Source organism: Cajanus cajan, chromosome 2, assembly GCF_000230855.2.
Source record: "Cajanus cajan strain Asha chromosome 2, NIPB_CcT2T_4, whole genome shotgun sequence".
In the NCBI taxonomy this organism is placed as follows: Eukaryota; Viridiplantae; Streptophyta; class Magnoliopsida; order Fabales; family Fabaceae; genus Cajanus; species Cajanus cajan.
In genome coordinates, this window is record NC_138518.1 from 80,488,718 (window position 1) to 80,506,625 (window position 17,908).

The 17,908-nt window shown below is 31.9% G+C and overlaps 2 protein-coding genes and 2 non-coding genes across 4 annotated transcripts; 2 read left to right on the top strand and 2 right to left on the bottom strand.

Moving 5' to 3' along the window:
* Positions 1 to 387: 387 nt before the first annotated feature.
* LOC109813509 (uncharacterized) lies at positions 388 to 2,001 on the top strand. Its single transcript, XM_020377701.3, has one exon. It carries the CDS (start codon positions 589 to 591, stop codon positions 1,570 to 1,572), a length of 984 nt encoding a protein of 327 aa, XP_020233290.1. The 5' UTR covers positions 388 to 588; the 3' UTR covers positions 1,573 to 2,001.
* Positions 2,002 to 3,913: 1,912 nt separating this feature from the next.
* Positions 3,914 to 3,985, top strand: TRNAQ-UUG (transfer RNA glutamine (anticodon UUG)). The gene has a single exon. It is a non-coding gene; the product is annotated as a tRNA-Gln (tRNA).
* Positions 3,986 to 8,577: 4,592 nt separating this feature from the next.
* TRNAM-CAU (transfer RNA methionine (anticodon CAU)) lies at positions 8,578 to 8,662 on the bottom strand. The gene is given in 2 exon segments: positions 8,578 to 8,613; positions 8,625 to 8,662. It is a non-coding gene; the product is annotated as a tRNA-Met (tRNA).
* Positions 8,663 to 9,751: 1,089 nt separating this feature from the next.
* Positions 9,752 to 16,383, bottom strand: LOC109813482 (uncharacterized). The gene is made up of 8 exons (XM_083069272.1): positions 16,071 to 16,383; positions 15,721 to 15,837; positions 15,154 to 15,380; positions 14,869 to 15,080; positions 14,643 to 14,745; positions 13,020 to 13,390; positions 12,140 to 12,626; positions 9,752 to 11,256 (listed from the first exon to the last, which is right to left on the bottom strand). Exons 1-8 carry the CDS (start codon positions 16,234 to 16,236, stop codon positions 10,096 to 10,098), a joined length of 2,844 nt encoding a protein of 947 aa, XP_082925398.1. The 5' UTR covers positions 16,237 to 16,383; the 3' UTR covers positions 9,752 to 10,095.
* Positions 16,384 to 17,908: the final 1,525 nt, after the last annotated feature.

Consider the following 17,908-nt stretch of genomic DNA (forward strand, 5'->3'; position numbering starts at 1 on the left):
GTGAGAATGATTAATCTCAAATTTTGAATTTAAATAAATAATTGAAATTAAATTATTTATTTAAAATCATAAATAAAATAGTCACTATTAACGATAAGCCATAACAATAGCAAGTTGTTATTATTGTGATTTTGATCATTGAAGTTATGATGGAAAAGTACACTTAATCTTCTACAAAGACTAATTCGTGAGAAGGGGTTTAACAATCCTATTAAATTAACCAACAAGTTATTAGCACTTCGATTTAGACCCTTCGTTGATGTATTGCGTATGAAACGAAAGCAAAAGTCTTACTAATAGTGACCAGGCAAAATTAGTTTCCAAAAAAAAAAAAAAGAAGAAGTGGTATTTGTATCCGAAAAGAGTTGTTTAGATTAGATTTTAAGAATGTGGTAACGCCCCACCACAATTAAAGTTAACGCGGAAAGCCATAAAAAAGTGGATTGACTTGGAAGGTAGCATGGAAAGAAAGCACGAAGCAAATTCTCTAGTCAATGGAAAAGGAAATGGTGCCATGAAACATGCCTCAAATTCTCATATAGATATAGTGATGCCAAAACCAATGCAACAGTTTGCGCAGAGAGCATAATGGGTCCTCCTCCTCAACACAACCTAACCGGAGTAGTCTCACAACATGCGGTACCCCTCCAAGAACACCACCGCCATGCCCTTCACATGGCCATGGTGGTCATGGCGTGCATGGTAGGCCTCGTCATGATCCTCTGCACCGCCTCCCTTCTCATAAGGTTATTCACCTCTCGGAGTTGGAGATATAGCAGCAACCGCAACCGCAACAGAAGAGACGCAGATGCCCCAATACTCTTCGACGTTAACGGAGATTCCAACGCTTCGGATAACGACCATGAAGATTTAACGGTAGTCCACCCCATATGGTACATCCGCACCGTGGGCCTCCAACAATCGCTCATAGATTCCATCACCGTCTTCAGATACCGGAAAGAAGACGGAATAATAGACGCCACCGACTGTTCCGTTTGCCTCGGGGAATTCCAACACGACCAGAGTCTTAGGTTGTTGCCCAAGTGCAGCCACGCCTTCCACATCCCTTGCATTGACACGTGGCTCACCTCACACAAAAACTGTCCCCTCTGCCGTGCACCCGTGCTCCATCATCAAACGGATACAAGCGTTTCTGTTTCGGGTGATCAAGAGCTCCACGTGGAGAATTCTGATGAGGAGAGCAGTGAAGTGAGGGTTCAGCATGGACATGGTCCTCGTGTGGATGTATCTTCTACTGGTAAAGATTTGCTCTTGTTGTTGCCAAATTGTTCGGGTTTAGAAGAGGCAACGCAGCCTCTGAGGAGGACTGTTTCCGTGGATTCTTCTTCAGTGCTGTTGTTGGGTGACGTGGCGGTCCATTTAGATGGTGGAAAAGCGAGTGTTGGCAAGCGTGGTAGTGAGACTTCGACTTCTTCGGCGCTTAACAAGGTGGCTTCAACTGGACTTGCGTTGCACAAGAGGACCATGTCAATGAGAAGGTCCTTTTCGCATAACAGCAAATTTTTGTTCTCCACACACTCTAGGAGCCAGAGTTCAACTCTTCCTTTGTAAAGGACACTCAGGCTCTACCCACTACCTAAAGCAACAAACCACATGCTATGTCTTGAAAAACAAATCAAACGTACACTTAGCCCAAATTTAAGGATGAAGGGGTGTTATCCAAGGTAGTCATGCTATTTTCTCCTCCACATATGTCTATGTTTGGATTTCAGTATAATTTAACCCTAGAACAAATTTATAAAGTGAGAGTTGTATGAAATTATATACTTTATATTTGATTCACGTGGAACTTGGGTTTTTCATCTACATACAACCTATCCTTCAGATTATACCATTATGCTTATTGCTAGCAGACGTATAGGGATACAATGATAGGAAAAGTTTGAGGAATTGGACCACCCTGTCTTTTGTCTGTTTCAACATGTGCTTGTTGAGTGCCTGCTATGAATAGTTGCTCTCTGCCTCTCTTTTATTATTCTATTCACATCTGAATTCTCCCACCCTTTCCCTCTTTTAATTTTTTCCTACTCGATTGCCTGTGATTCTGTGGAACATATCTCTGCCAATGGATTTATGCGCTTTACAAAGTTTGTAATATTCAGATTGTGCATCAAACTTTTTTGGCATAAAAAAATATACTAATTGCAAAAAAAAAAAAAAACCTTGTTTCAAACATGTTTTCTATGGATCTTAGATAAATAATATGCGCACTTGTTATTTTGACTCTCGGTTTGTAACGGGACAAGTTTACCGTAATGAAAGAGGGGACAATTGTGTAGATTTTTGGTTTTTTTAAGCTGATATGAAAAGAATTTAAAGTGATAATTAAGGATTAATTTGTCTAGAATAATATTATTTTAACACTTGGTTGAACACCATAAATCTAAATTTTTTTTTTTAGAGTGTCATAAGCTTATGACAAATCTACATCGATTTAATTCATGTTTTATAAATTATTTATGAATTGATAAAATTTAGTCTCAACTTAGTCTACTAGACCATAAGAAGATAGAGTTATAACTAAGAATATCAATTTAAAGTGTATCTTACTAGACTTAGGGTCGACCTACTCTAAATAGACTATTTCAATCTCGATTTTATATACTTGATTGATGAAATCATAAAATAATATATTTATCATTAAAAATATCGATCTAAATAGACTAGAAAAAATCATATATGTCATGATAAATGATTTTATAAAAATATAAGATAAAGATAGATTTGATTTGATAACATAAAAAATAACTATTATTATATAATATGAAAATTGAGCAAAGATGAAGAGGTTTTTCCTTTGGTAATAATTTTTATGCTCCGAATAGAACTATCCTAATTTCTATAGCAAATTTACTTTTTAAAATTATTCTATAAAACTTGTAAAAATAGACCAATCATCTATTACAAAAAGTTTCTCCGACGACTTGAACGAAACAGTCAAATAGTGTGTCCATTCGTTCCCCGTAGTGTCAAGCAAAATCCAACTGCCCCAAATTCAGCATCAAACTTTAAAGCAAATGACCTCTTTATTTACCCGTATGACCGTCACATAAATAAACAAAAGAATTTATAAACAAAGTTAAGATTAAAAATACTGAATTGCAGATTTAGAAAGAAAATCTCATTTGTGACTTGAGGCAGATGCGTCTTCGACCTTTTTCTTTTCTTTAGAGGATTATGGTGGTTTTTCAAGGTACAAGATGTGGCGAAAACAAAGAATAAGAATGAAATGATTATTTTATATGTAAAAACAAATATTTACTTTTAATAATCAGATTTAAATTAATATCAAATATGCATAAATAAATAGTAATAATTAAAATATATTAATATCTTCTATTATATGAGTAAAGACAAATATTTAAATTAAAAATACAAATTCAAATTACTCTCTCCATTTCTATTTAGTTTTTTTTTTTATAGTATACTTGTATTTCTATTTATTTCTAAGGTAAATGTACATAGAAAATAGTAGTCATTGTAAATTCATTAATACATTTTGTTCGACTTACTTAATATGTAAAAGTAGTTATTAATATGTAACTAAATAAATTTAAATGTAAATTAATGTCAATTACTTTAATTTATTTCATTTTTAAATTCCACTAATTAGTTTTTTTATGTTAATTCCACAGATTAGTTAATTTTTAAGTTTACCCTTTGGAGGCAAATTGGTTGTTGTACCTTCCATACTTTTAATTTTAAGGGGACCAACAATTTGTTATTTTACATTTTTATTCCTTTCAAAAAATTAAATCCTAAACATCCATTCTCCTTTAAATGGAGAATTCAGTACATCATAAGGAAGAAAATGATTAAATAAAGTAGTTAGAGTGATGGCGTTCATTTGATTTTAGAGATTATTTATCTATTGTTGAGGAAAGGCAAAATCGGTTCTATGGTGTAGTGGTTAGCACTCTGGACTTTGAATCCAGCGACCTGGGTTCGACTCCCGGTAGGACCTTTTAGCATCCTTTCGTTTTTTATATGTTCTAAAATCTCACCTATTTCTCTCTTTAAGAAGCTCTACAATCTACGTTCCGAATTCAAAGGTTATTCCTTTTACAAGTTCTAAATTCCCAATCAACAACTATTTTTTTTATTTAAAAAAACTAGTACCGTATTCGTGCTTATATACGAGTGAGATATCTGCTTATACAATAATATATATTTAATTTAATAATTATAAATTATATATATATATATATATATATCCTTTTAATATATTGTATATAAAAGTGAGGACTAAAAAAATTATTTATAATAAATAGAGTAAAATATAAATTTTAGTAATCTAACTTTGATAAATAAGTAAGAGCAACAACACACTCATAAGAAATAATTTATGAAGTAAAAATGAACTACAATACATTTTAGATATGTTAGGTTCCTCTACATTTGTGAATGTCAATGCTTTAATTTTACATGTTTTCAAACTTAAAGTCTTTAAATTGTTAATCGAGAATAACCAAAATATTTGATTCTGAAAATATATAAAATACTTGTCAACATCCTTTAAAGGAAAAAAAAAATAAAAATCGTAGCAATCTTGCCTGTGTATGAAATGTAAAGATACAATCTATGCTATTTTATAGTTGATATTGATAGTGAACCTCTTAAGTTTGTGTATGACATTTTTTTTTTCATGTTCTACTTGTCATGCAATTGTTAAAATATTAACAAATAATTATGATAATCCATTAAATTATTATAGTTAAGTGCATATAATTGTTTAGAAACAAATTAGAGTAATAAAATAACATGATATATGTAATGATACTAGCAATATGTAATCCAACATCTTTGACTTACTAATTTTATGTAGAAGCAAAAAGGTGTTGAATGACTAGAAAATGTTGTTATTCTTTAAAAGATAAAAAAAAAAAAAAGAGAGGTGATATGATTCAAAATTTGCAATAAAAAGGAATATTGTTAAAATTATATTCAAAAAGATAAATTATAACTTTGACATTTTTGTTTTATAAACTTGTCATAGATTTTTTATATTAAATGATGCAATTCTTCTTCTATTGGGTATTTAACTTTATTTTTATTTTTAATAAATAGTTTATCTCACAAATCTATATTGAGGGCCATATTTGGTAAACTTTTCTGAAAATATTTTTGAAGAAAAAAATTATCCTATTTTATTTTTATATAATAATGATGTTGGAAAAACAATTATTCTATTTATTTTAATTTTACTTAAATAGAATTATTTGGTTAGTCCATGGGAAAATTTTTTAGTTAAAATTGAAATTAAATTTAACAAATAATATTTGTACATGCTGGAAATTAGACACATTGATGCTATCCTATCCGATACAATATTTAAAAGGAATAAGCATTATAAATAATAAATAAAATTAAATACTCAATATTGAAAAGCCATGTGAATTGACAAAGACGTGAATAACTTTAAAAAAATACTTTTTTTAAAATAAGATTTAGTCTTGTCTTATTTTGTAATTTAATATTATTTTTGTTGTTTTATTTTGTATTCTTCTAGCATAAAAATATTTCTGTATTATTGTTTAATTCAATTTTTAAGTTGCACCATTTTAACTTTGTTTCTAATTTTTTATACTATTTTTTCCCTCTAAAATATTTTTATTTTTTCTTTTGATTTTTTTATAATACTTTTGTAATATTGCATATTTTGTGAAATATTATTATTTTAATAAATTATATGTTATGGTTTATTGTTTAATTATTGAAGAATTTTAGGAATTTAGGAATCTTTAAGAGTTTTTAGTTGTTATGAGTTGAGGTTAAGTCAACTAATATGAAAAAGTATATAAGGTTTTGCTTCCTTCTACCTCTTCCTAGTCAATCCTCGAGTAAAGGAAGCTATAACTTGATTCTGGATGAATTGTTAAGTTGCACACTACTTGTTTTTCGTTGATATTGTGGTTGCGATGATAATTGAGAAGTGAAATTCTTGGTTTTTTTTTAGTTTTTGGAGTTCTTGAATATGTTGAATATGAGATGACGATCTTGAAGTCAATTCTTGGTTGCATGTGGCTATTTTGGTTGGGGATGAACTGCTTATGGTGTATGGTTGCAATATATGTTATGCATATTGGAAAATTTATAGTTTTTATGTGAAGGAAGACAAATTTGTGAATTTGTCAAGTATAAAATTTATCATTGCGTCAAGTGCAACTTTAAGACACCAAACGTAATACAGGTCAAATGCTCTTTACCCCACTAACGTCAAACATGAGATTGGTAGCGTCAGGTATGAGCTAGAGGAGAACTCTTTGACTTGGTCATGTTGAATGTGGATTGAATGGCACCGGGCATGAGTGCCTTTGGAGCTCTCAGACTTGATGATATTGAGCGCCAGTATAGTGACGTTGGGCGTGAGTCAGACACCTAAAATGGGGTTGAACATATGGTTTGCTACATTAGACATCATTAACATGAGGGTTCTTTGCCTCAATCACACCATACGTGGGAAGAATGACAATGAGTGTGAGGTACTTGATGAAAAACTTGTTTTATTAAGTATTGAACCTTTGTTAATAGATTGAATTGCTCACATCATATAAGTTGGTGTATGATTCTAATGCTTTATACATTGATACCAGATGATGTAGATTGATGTTTAAACTGTTGTAAGTTGTTAAACGATGGAATGTAGTAATAGTTGTATGCAGGGATGGTAACGGGGCGAGGCGGGTACAGGTAGGGGTGGGTATGCGGACCGGTCCGGCCCGTTTAAGGCCCGGTCCGCGAAGTCCGCATTTTTAACGGGCCGGATAAATCCGGTCCGCGAAATAAATGGACTTAAATCTTCAAGTCCGTATCCGGCCCGTGAAGCCCACGGATAAACGGATAAGTCCGCGGGCCCAATTAAATCTAAATTGTTTAAATGAATATTGATTCAGATTTTGAATTTCTTTTCCTTTATTTAACCTATGAAAACATGAGGAAAAAAAATATAAAATCATATAAATATACTTTTAATAATAACATCAAACATTGTAAATAATAAATCAAAGTCTTAAATAACAAAGTTTACACATTCTAAATTTCTAATAGAAATATTTAAGTCTCAATGCCTTTAAAATTTAAAGTCCAAGCATACCAACTATTAACCAAATATTAAAGCCAGTACATCAAAGTCTAAATACCTTAAAACATAGAGTCTTAATTAATATCTTAAAAACAGACATAAAATATTTGTAAGTCCAATTACATCTATCAAATATAATCAACCATCTCCAATAATAAAATTTGAGTCCACATTTAAACGGGTAATCCGCGGGCTCGCGGATTAAATCCGCAAAATCCGCGGACTAAACGGGCCGGGCCTAAAAAGTCCGTATGATTATACGGATTAAAAAAAATGGGTCCATTATCCGTGAAGTCCGCGGACTTACGGACCGGTCCGCGGACTCAAGTCCATATACCCACCCCTAGGTACAGGTTTCATGATACCCGTCCCCTTCACCGCGAGCCAAACTCATTCCCGTCCCCGTACCCGTACTCGTACATGTACCTGTCAATTTTATTTTATTTTTGTAAAAAAATATAAATTTTTAAATTATTTTTTTATTATATTATAATTATAATTAGGTTATTTCTCTATCTCATATTATAATAAATAATCACACATAAAAAAATATTAAAATTCTTTAATATAATTAAATTAAAAGTGGGTATTAAATTAAAAATATGAATGGAGATGGGTACGGGTACGGGACAGGTAAGTACATACTCGTACTCGTACCTGATTTAATATATCAAATTTTACTTGTACCCGTACCCGGTCAAACTGGGTATTCCCCATTAAAGTCGGGACGAGTTCGAGTATTACCCGCATGTACGGGTATATTTGCCATCCCTAGTTGTATGATGTGTAGTGTTGAGTAGCTGTGTTAATAATGCTTAAGGCATGATGTTGAGTTGTGTTGATTTACTTAGGTTTGAAAGAAATGTTATTTTTAAAAGTTGAATATCTCATTGTAAAAATATGCATTGTGGTACTCTACGAGTCCAATTGTTAAAAATTCTTATTGAGAAGTTGACTCTTAAAATGGAGTGTAATAAGTCTTCTCTAAAACTTTAGTTGATACGATATAGATATAGGTTGAGTCGTGCTTTCTATAAACGACCAAATAGTGATCAGTATGGAGGTCAGGTCAAGTTATACATATATAAAATGATCAAATCGAATAAGGTACATAATTGAAGGCCAAAATCCCTAACTAATACCATTACAACTTTTATAATGTTACATCTTTAACTATTACAATAATATATATATATATATATATATATATATATATATATATATATATATATTCCCATGAAGAATGAAAAGAAGTCCTATTGTACTTTAAAAATAGCCTTTACATTTTTTATTAATTGTCTTGATTTTGAACTAAATAATTATTCATTTTTCACATCTTAATTATATGAAAATTGTGTAGTAATGAATTTTATACCTCAATCTTCTAATATTTTTAATTTATTTAATCTAAAAATGTATTACCAAAACATTATTTTTTTGGTATTGCAAAAACCAAATACACAAATTAAAATACTTGGGGTGAGAGAGGCTCGAACTCTCGACCTCAGGATAACTCAGAAGCTATGAGACCTACGCGCTAGCCAACTGCGCCACCACCCCGTTTTGGTTGATACATTACCTTATTGACTAATCTTTAAATAATAATATTATATTTTAATTAATATAATTAAAACAAATAAAATTGTCAAAGCCTCAAAGGTAAAATATTTATTTACCTTAAAAATGATTTTTAGTATTCAACCAAACATTGCACTTAAATAATAATGTAATATTTTTGTGTTCAGAGTTTATTTCACCTGTTATTGTCACATTCATTTTTCGTTGGCAAAAACTCAATTTGTTTTTTTCTTCTTCTATTTTTCAAGTAACCAAGTGAATATATACTTAATTATGTACAATTAATCTAACGATGTTATGTTTTTAAAAAATAGATAAATTATAAAATAAGATTATTTGGATACAATTAATTTAATAAATTAAATATAGAATAGTGCATTGAATCACTGATTAATATTAAGATAAAATAATTTTATAGACAATAATTTTATATTAAGTATAAAATTAAATCATTCACAAAATTTGATCTACCTACAAAGAATTCAATAATTCTGTACTAATACAGTCTTAAAATAAATTATTTTAATTATTTGATTGATTAATTATGTCTGACATTATTTAATTTGACATATACACAATTTATTACATATAATATAATATATATTTAAATAAAAATAATAAATATCGATAAAGGTGATTCAATATTTATATTCTTTTATTAAAATATAATAAATTAAAATTTTATTCTAAAAATAGTAATAAAATTCAATTTTGTGAACAATAATTATATTTAATTACAGTACTCATAAATCATGAAATAACTCTTCTTTTATGACTTGTAATGTTTTTAGTCCAACCAAATACATTTGATTTCAAAAATTGTTTTTTTTGAGAAATTAACTCGTTAATAGACTAATAATAAACCAAGCTATAAATTATACTCTAGTGCCCGTTAGCTTATCAATTCAAAGCTTTAAAGATAGTAAATTTTTCAACAAAAAAAAAATACATCCTTAACCAATCTCTAGTAAATAATTTAAGTGATGAGCTTTTCAAACTACTCAACTGTCTCATCGAATACAGACTAAACCGTTTTTGCTAATTTATAAAAGGCTTGGGAAAACATGCAACTCATACAAATGCAGGCAAGTCGAATATTTCAAATGTTCCACTTCCACATGTTACACAGATGCTTATTGTCTGAAGGAAGGTAATAAGCAGATCTAGAACTGATTACACAACTATCTTAAATTAGCTAAATATACTATACAAAATTTCAATGCACGTATTATTCATTCATGCATGTTATTCCTATTGTTTTGAAAACTGTAGGGTACAATTACAACAATGTTGCATGTGTCCCGCTGCCTCTTATCATCATGCATACTCTCATCTGGCAAAACAAAATTTTTGTGCATGACATTGACTTCATGACAGCATTTCATGCAAAAAAAACTGGGATGTGAATTTGATATTCAAAGCCATCTCTTATAAACCAATATGTAAAGTCTCTTAACCACCTGGCCAACTGTAAAATATCCCAGAAAAAGAACTGCCAAAAATCCAAAATATGAGAGAGGTAGGAGGGTGAATTCCATGACCTTTCCAATGGGTGTGAATGGAAGTGCAATTCCAATTGCAGATGTCACAACAGTGGAGAAAATCACAGGCCAAGATGCAACATCCTGTATGAAAGGAATTTTCTCAGTCCTGATCAAGTGGATGATGAGTGTCTGCAAGAGTAGGCCTTCAATGAACCAAGCTGAATGGAAAAACTTCTGAGTCACATCAGTGTAAGCCTTGTAGTAAAACCAAAGAAACAAGAGTGTTGTCACATCACAGAGGGTGCACACTGGTCCATTCCACAGTATGAACATGGACAACCCTCTCTCTGAGGACTTCTGAGGTGTCTTAACAAACTCCTCATCCATCTTGTCCCAAGGGATGGCAATCTGTCCCACACTGTATATGAAATTCTGAGTAAGAAGCTGTCTAGAAGTCAAGGGCTCATACTTGAATAACAGTGTTGCTATGAGGAGTGAAATGACACTTCCCAAGTTAGCAATCACCGACATCTTAACATACTTCATTGTGTTGCCAAAGGTGAGTCTACCATGCTCCACTCCTGCAACAAGCACGTTGAGGTCTTTCTCAAGTAAGATAATATCTGCCATATCTTTGGCAATGGCTACACCCGAGTCCACAGAAATGCTTACATTGGCAGCATCTAAGGCCAGTGAATCATTCACTCCATCTCCTAAGAACCCAACAACGTGGTTTCCAATTGTTTGCAAGGATTGCACCACTCGGAGCTTCTGAATTGGGGTGAGACGAGCTAGTACCGTGGCTCGTTTAACTGTATCATGGAAAGTGTCTTGGTCTAGTTGCTCTAGTTCAGGACCTGTTATTACATGTGAGGTGCTTATGCCAACTTCCCTGCATACCCTTGTTGTCAAGGAGAGAGAATCACCGGTTAGAACCTTGGCTTCCACTCCCTTCTCAGACAAACGCCACAGTGCTTGCTTTGCTGAGTCCTTGGGAGGGTCGAAAAAGGTTATGAAGCCAAGGAACACCATGTCTCTTTCAATATCCTCGTCTTCTCTTTTGCTTTCATTACTTGTTTCGCGTGTTTGCAGCTGCAATGTTACATGTAAATTGAAAAGTGAGTCAGCTACAGCCAGTGAGGAGCTCCTTCTTCTCTTATCCTCTCATATTGAATTTTTACATCACCTTGTTGCTTGGAAATTTTACATTTTTCCACTAAATTTTAAAATTTCACACATTTTGTACTTTGTGAGTTCATGGTTTGATGTTATTACATTGATGTAATTGATTAACTACTAACATAATACATTAACGACTAACATGTCAAATTCACGTTATCATATGTATGTCATATCAATAATTTATGTCTATAATTAATGTCTCATGTTAATAATTAATTAATAATATCAAATAGTTAATTAATAAAGTGATAAAATTTTAAAAATTAAATAATAAAATATATGATCTTAAAAGTTGAATGATAAAATTCTTTAAAATGTGAAATATAGATGACCAAAAGTGTAATTAATCATATTAAAAAAAAATCCTCCTATTTAATTCTTATGAAGAGATAGACACAATTTTGTCATATGAAAATTCAACACGAGAGACCATTCCCTACAAGAATGAAAATTATTGTATGGTTTGGGACAACATGTATCCATAGTCTTGGCTAATCTGCCCATGACACGTAACCAGATTTTAATAATCCTTGTACATTGAAAAGCTGAATTATGTGTTACGTAAAGGTTAACTGAGATCATAGACACATATAGATCCTGAACCAAAGAATAAGCTCTCCTACTAGAATAGTTTTGAGAATGTCGTCTTTTTGGTGAACTTGTTCTATCTAAAATATTGGAAGAGAAATTTAAAGAAGACACAAGAAGTGGTTCTAATCTTCTTAAACTATCTAGATGCAAAATCGATGTCATTTGCATGAAAAGAAAGAATATGAAAGAAGAAAAAACTTACCATTTCCAGCTTCCTTATAGCTACTCCTATAATCCTTAGCCCCTCATTGCTCAAATCTTCTGAGAGATTTAAAATCCGCTGATAATCATATGTAGTGAAGATGGAAATTTCATCTTTATCAAAATTCTCAATGAAAGAACAAACTCTCAACACTTCTAGCAATGCTCCTTTTGTTACCATGAACCTGCCAAAGAATTGTGAGTGTCTGTCTTTTGTTTCTATGATGACAGATACTCTTCTTCTTATGAAATCAAAAGGAATCTCATCTATCTTTCTCCACTTAGATGGCTGAAACTTGAATCCATTTGAATATACATATGCCAGAATTGCATCATCTAAAGGATACTTCTGATCAGACTTAAAGTAAGAGTTGAGGAAGGCATAGCGTAAAACTTTTTCTTGGGATAAACCCCTGCAGTCAAGATGGTTAACCATGATTGCATGATTCATCGTAAGTGTGCCTGTCTTGTCAATACAGAGTATATCCCTGCAACATTGAAAATAATTATAAGTACATAGAAAAAGTATTTGCTAGAAAGATGCATATTTGGAACAAGACAAGCCTCTTAATCTTATATTCATTGCATTACTTTTGGACCATATGTTTTCATTTATTGTTAATGATGCTGTTGCATCCTTTTCTTTCTTTTTACATTCTGATTTTCCCTAGTTTAGTCTGAAATTAAAATGCTTGCTAATCTAATCATTAATGTAGGTTCCATTTCTCTTTTCCCCTTTCTTTGATTTTGATGGCAAGGACAGGGTAACTAATGCTGGGTCAGAATGGAAACATGAAATCATATTTTTAAGATAAATTAGTTCAAATTTGTGCAACTGCATATGAATTTAAGATATGTTTTTAATGCGAATTTATACTTACATTGATCCCATCTCACGTATAGATGTTAAACTCTTTACTATACATCTGTCTTTAGCCATAGCAAGTGCTCCTTTTGCAAGGCATGTGTTAATGATGAGGGGAAGCATCTGAGGATTCAGAGCAGATGCAACTGAGATGGCAAAAAGAACACTTTCACTCAAATTAAGAGATGTAGTGTAGTTTATCACAAACATGATGGTAACGACTGCTAGCATAACAGAAATAAGCAAGTAAAATATCCATCTGAGGCCCTTTTCGAAGTCATCTGGTGGCATCTTCTTCCCAAATTTTGAAAACATGGTGCTCATGTAAGTATTGGATCCAGTTGAAATCACTAAGCCTGTTCCAGTACCTGATACCACGTTTGTGCCCTGTGATGTTCATAACTAATCATCATTTCTCAGCAAAATTCTCCATTCAATCAGATAATTGCTCATCGGAAATTTAATATTTTTGTGGGCCACAATATCTTAAAGATATAGAAAATTACAAAATTCTAAAATAAGCAAATAATGAGTTGAGATACATATTTGGATCCTCATGAATTAAGTAGAGCAACCTTAGTATATTACTGTGTTTTGGGTTTCGCAATGCAAAAAATGAGATATAAATTAGAAAAAATAGTATATGCACATTAGTAAATCATAAATCACCATATATATATATATATGATAAGTTTGTTAACTTTGATAATAACTATCTTAAAGTCATATTAAAGATGATTTTTAATTGATTGACAATGTAAAATCTTTCATACTGACAATGCATAACTATTAAATTAAGTAAATTAGTCTGTATATCAGCATAACAAGATAGCCTGCTCAAGACTGTATAAGGTCCAGCCGAAATTATCTTTGACAAATAAGAGAAATAAGCTTACTATTTTTTACTGAGGAATTTGAGTTGGGAAAGAATGGAACCTCAGATAAAGAGATATTGTATAGACCCTTAATTCAAGATTGGTATGGTGTTCCTTAGTAGCTTACACACGCGCACACACAGATTTAAGATTGGTATGGTGTTCATGCCTCATTTCTGATTATGAGTTATTAAATCCCTTTAGCCTAACAAAAATGAAGCAACATGCACTATGTTGACATCTGAACTGGGAAAAGAGTCTCTTTAGCCTCAAGCAGATTCTTGTCTTTTAGTAGTACTATAGTCTCATCCTTAAACTTAATAAATTTGTTCTGCAGTTTCTGTCTTGCAGAAGCATCCAGACTGAGTTCTAATGCTGCTAAAGTTTTTATAGCTAAACAAAAATCACATCCATTCTAATTTTGGGCAATGTTAAGCTTACTTTCCTCTTAGAGATAAAAACACATTTCATGATTCAATACTTGCATGAAGAAGTACGTAAAAAAACAGCAATGTACACAGCACAAATTGGCTTTCTTATTTGAGCTTGGCTTTGGAGTTGCATTTGGGTTTTTTCTTGGATTGGACTACTTAAAAGAAATAACATGGAAATAAATAGTAATACTGGTAGTCTAATACTAATCCATTCCAGGCATATGTTCTAATGTTCTATGAAATACTCTGGTTGGGGCTTTGTAGGAACTGAAGCTATAACTTCCATTGAAACAAAATACTAATAGGGAATTGTGTTGCTAAGTAACTTACCATAAAACAGATGTTCTTTAAATCTAATAAAGGAGTGCTGAGATCTTCTCTGATATCAGCAGTTTTGTCAGTTGTCCAAGATTCCCCGGTTAGTGAGGCCTGGCTGTTAACAAGGTATCAAATCACCATCTGATATTTTGTTATCTGAAAAGGCAAACGGAATAATAAAAGTGTCCACTGTCATCTACTAAACAAGCAGATTTTGCATTTGACATAAATAACGTACCTTACAACAAGTTGTTTAGAAGATAACAACCTGATATCTCCAGGAAAAAGGTCACCAGGTTCAAAAATCACAATGTCACCTGGAACTACTTCCCTCTGATCAACTTGAACTACAAGTTCTTTCTGAACAATTCTACCCGCGCATCTTTGAACTTTTATAGGACATCTTACAAATTCTGAAAGCTTCATCGCTGCCTTTGAGCTGCTGTATTCCTAAGAGCCACAATAAAGGTTCAAGATTAAAGGGACTCCACTATTTCAATGCAACATACTGATGTAGAAATACCTGATAGAAACGGAGGGTGACACTGATGAAAACCAATACGAGCATGATTGCTCCATTTGGATAGTCAAGGGTAATGAATGATAAAACAGCCAAAACAATCAGAATGAGATTGAAAGGGTGGAAAAGAGCGTTCCATAGAAGATGCCACCATTTTGGAAAAGAATACTCAAGTGGAACATTTGGCCCATTTTCCCTCAGTCTCCTCTCAGCTTCTGTGAAACTTAAGCCTGCACAAAATTGAAGAACACCCTTCATATGACACATAAAACTAGAGGGTGCTGTTTATTTCACTGACCACAACAATGAAAATCTGAAAACACTGGACCCTGTAGTCTACTTTACATGTAATCAAACCTCCTAGAACCTTCCTAGCAAATTTAAGTAATTTGCATTCAAAAAAGTTCGGATTCAAACATTAATTATAAAGTTTAAGTAGATATGATAGTAATCATTTACTACATCAGCATAACACATAGGTATGATTGTAATCATTTACTTCTAGATAAGCATAACACATAGATATGATTGTCTTACGAGGTCAAAAAGTATAATTCACAAAGTACTTGCCTCTTTCAGTGGACCTAACGTACTCAAAGACCAAGTTTTTGTCAGACTGAGCCAAGGTGTGTAACCAAGAGTAGACTTTCTCCTCTTCCTCAGTTCGTGAGCCCCCATCAACTTTCCCTACAATTGAACTCAACCCACATAAGTGAAGTATCAAAAACAGAACACCTTAGTATATAACAGTAACTACCAAGGCTATGTCTGGATAACCATTGCAAAAATACTTTTGTGAATTCCAATGCACAAATGAAAAAGAATCGTTCCTTCTAAAGTAAGAGTACTTTTAACATACACTAACTAGCTAGAGAGAAGTATAACTAAAAAGGAGAGAAAATGGAAGGAGAATGGGGTACTTGAATGAATGAGGCGGCGGAATAATTCAAAGAGTGAAAAGGGGAATCGATCTTTGAGGTTATGTGGCTTTTTAACGAGAGTTTCTCTTATAGGGTTGGAATAAGGAAGCATGTAATTATTATTGTGGTTATTGGCAGAGAGGGTGGAAACTTTGGTTCTTCCCATAGGAGCATTGAATTGAAGTAATAGGAGGTGAAGAGAAGTAGAGGAGTTGAGAAAAAGAGAACATGTTGTTCGATGGTTGGAGATTTGAATAGAAGGTGGACATGTTATGTTAGGCTAGCATGCTATTTTTGTCCATCTTCAGTTACTTCACTTTCATGCCTCTAACTAACGAACCACTCAGGACAGTTAGGTGAGTGCTTGCTTCACCAAGTAATCCAACCTTTAAGAATTCTTATTTTAATTTAGTAAGTCATATTTTACTACAAAAATCTTATAAATTAGTATTAACATTGTGTTAGTTTCTAGTTCTACCTGGCAAAATGTCATTCTTTAATTAAATACACAAGAAGAGACAAACAAAGGAACAATGGAGTTGACTATCTAATAATTTCTCTAAATCCACCGTCAAATGCCCATTGCCCTTACTGTCCTCCCATTGCTCACGTGGCTGCTAAAGACATGGAAAATCTTGCTTTCGACTTTCAAGCTTACTCCTTCATTCACACAACAAATTTAGATAAGGTTCTGGATACAAATTCTCTTGAAATAAATAAATAAATTCATACGCAGTATGGTAAGGGGGAAATAATTTAATTTTAATAAATTACCAATGTAAAGTATCAAATTATGAATTATTATTGTTGTTATCTTTATAAAAAGTACTAATAATTCTCTTTATATAAAAGTTATATTGAATGAAAATATTTGTAAGAGTTACTCTTCAAACGAGACTGCTACTAATTAAAGTGTTAATATGAGTTTTTTCTTTCTTTCAATGAAAGTGTTTTAAGAATTTTTAATCTTTTTTAAATTATTTTTTCATCTTTATTTTAAAATCAAATTTTAATACTTTTTTGAAATATCAATAGTTAAAAGGAACCTTATATCATAATATAAACCATTTTTAATAAATTTAAAACAAAATTTATATATTCAAATATATTTATTTATTATAAATTTTAATCTAATTTTTATATTTAAAAATATAAGATTAATTAATTATATAAAAAATAGTTATCTACTGTGTAAACTAAAATAGGTAATACGCAATTATAGTAGTTTAGCCTGATGCACCGGGTATATTTTTATGTTATATCATATGATTAAAAATTATATAAAAAAATATTTTAAATATATAAATTATATTATAATTAATTAAAAATTTTAAAAGTTAAAGTTTATCAAATAAATTATATTTTAGATTTATGATAAATATTTTATATTGAGCAACAATGTCATTTATGTAACAACCCGGCTGGTCACTACGCACGACACAGCATACTAGAAACACCGCACAGAAAAGAACAAGTGTATACACATAGAGTCTAGAATATACATATACATGATCCAATCTGAACAGAGTTAAAGTGTACGGAAATACAATCAAGTGCTACTAACCCAAGTAGCTCAATAACAAAACAATCACAAAAGAGATCAGCTCCACCGGTCCGTTGAAGACTCACCACTAGTCACTCACCACTAGTCACTCACCTATTCCTGCTCTGCTCCCATACATAGTATGATCATTGCAGTCCAAACATCGTGGAAACAACAAAGGGTAAGCTAGTGTAAATAAAATCAACATACATATATGCGTAATATGATGATAGAAAACAACTACGGCTATCAGCATACCAGCACTGCTTATACCACTCACAGCATACAACATTCT